This window comes from Echinops telfairi, unplaced genomic scaffold, assembly GCF_000313985.2.
Source record: "Echinops telfairi isolate 266 unplaced genomic scaffold, ASM31398v2 ScPeMD7_3533;HRSCAF=4204_0, whole genome shotgun sequence".
Lineage (NCBI taxonomy): Eukaryota > Metazoa > Chordata > Mammalia > Afrosoricida > Tenrecidae > Echinops > Echinops telfairi.
This window is the reverse complement of record NW_022107431.1, coordinates 104,561,474-104,562,790: the sequence shown is the minus strand read 5'-3', so window position 1 is coordinate 104,562,790 and position 1,317 is coordinate 104,561,474. Positions and strand designations below refer to the sequence as shown.

General features: G+C 32.3%; 1 protein-coding gene across 1 annotated transcript in view; it reads left to right on the top strand.

The window, feature by feature from the left end:
• FAM135A (family with sequence similarity 135 member A) overlaps nt 1–1,317 on the top strand; it is a 119,002-nt gene that overhangs the window by 72,010 nt on the left and 45,675 nt on the right. The window contains exon 12 of the mRNA XM_045294379.1: nt 897–1,052. Within this exon, the coding sequence (XP_045150314.1) occupies nt 897–1,052 (156 nt within the window). The remainder of the gene's footprint in view (nt 1–896; nt 1,053–1,317) is intronic.

The following is a 1,317-nucleotide window of genomic DNA, read 5'->3' as shown; positions in this document are numbered from 1 at the left end:
ATCCACCAGTAAACTGTACAAGCTCTTTTTAAACTTCTTCCTCATGGAAGCCATGAGATGTATTATAAAGTGACAACCCAGTCTGACACAGCAGTTTTGTCCGGGCAGACAGAGATGATGTCTTCAAAACACTAGATGCCATTTTTAGCCCGAGGCCACCAACATCGATGAAACCTCCGTCTCCTTCTACGTATGTGGAGGCCGGTGACTTCTCCAGGATGGACGCACCAGACCTGCTCACCGGCGCTCACCGGAATTTTTAATTTAAACTTATCTTTAAGATTTTGAAAAAGATAAGAATGGCTAAGAAAAAACTTTGAAATAATATAAATATAGAAGGACTTGCCCAGCAGGATACTAGAATATGTAATAAAATTACTATACTGGAAATATGTAGAATTTCTTTAAAAGAATCAAAAGACAAATTTATGGAACTAAGTGGTATTTGAAATAGGAATTCATATACTTAATAATTAGCTGATTTCAGTATTTGTCAGAATGATATAAATTTCATCATTATTTGTACATGTTATTAGTTGCTGTCAAGTCAATTCCAACTCATAGCAACTGTATATGACCACATTTTTGTTTAAACTTTTCAATATTTAATGCATGTATTTTGAAGTTGCTTATATTCCATAAACTTACTTTATAATTTTACATTATAGTGATATAATTTCAGTAATATGGTATCTTAGATACTGAAAAATTGCTCAATGTTGCTACAATAGCTTTCAAAGAGAAAAAGACTGGTTTCTCCATACACGTGTGTATATGTGTCCACATATTTCTTTTTTAAATTGCAAATTTGCTATTGTATTAGTAGTCTTAATAAAATGTCACCTGTAGTTATGTTACAGTAAGTCACTTTATAATGTACTTTTTGGTCATTTCAGAAATTAGAAAACCCTGATGAACTGGCAGAACTTATAAATATGAATCTTGCACAACTTTGTTCACTTTTGATGGCTTTATGGGGACAGTTTCTGGAAGTTATGACACTACATGAAGAACTAAGAATATTATTAGCACAGGAGCATCATACTTTGAGGGTAAGTTAAGGACAACTGATGTTAAAACATTTTAATGAGTATTATCATTTATCTATAAATTTTTCTTATGAATAAAAGCTTGATTATTACCTAAGGTGTTCATAAATCTGAAATAAGGCATTTGTCACTGTCCTATGCTTTGATTTCTAAAGTTGTAATAGAATCCTATAGTTGAGCCCATGACTTGTCTCAGTCAAAACCCCTACTAGCAAGAAAAACCACTTAAGCATAGATGAAATAGGAAAATGCAGACTTCATAATAATC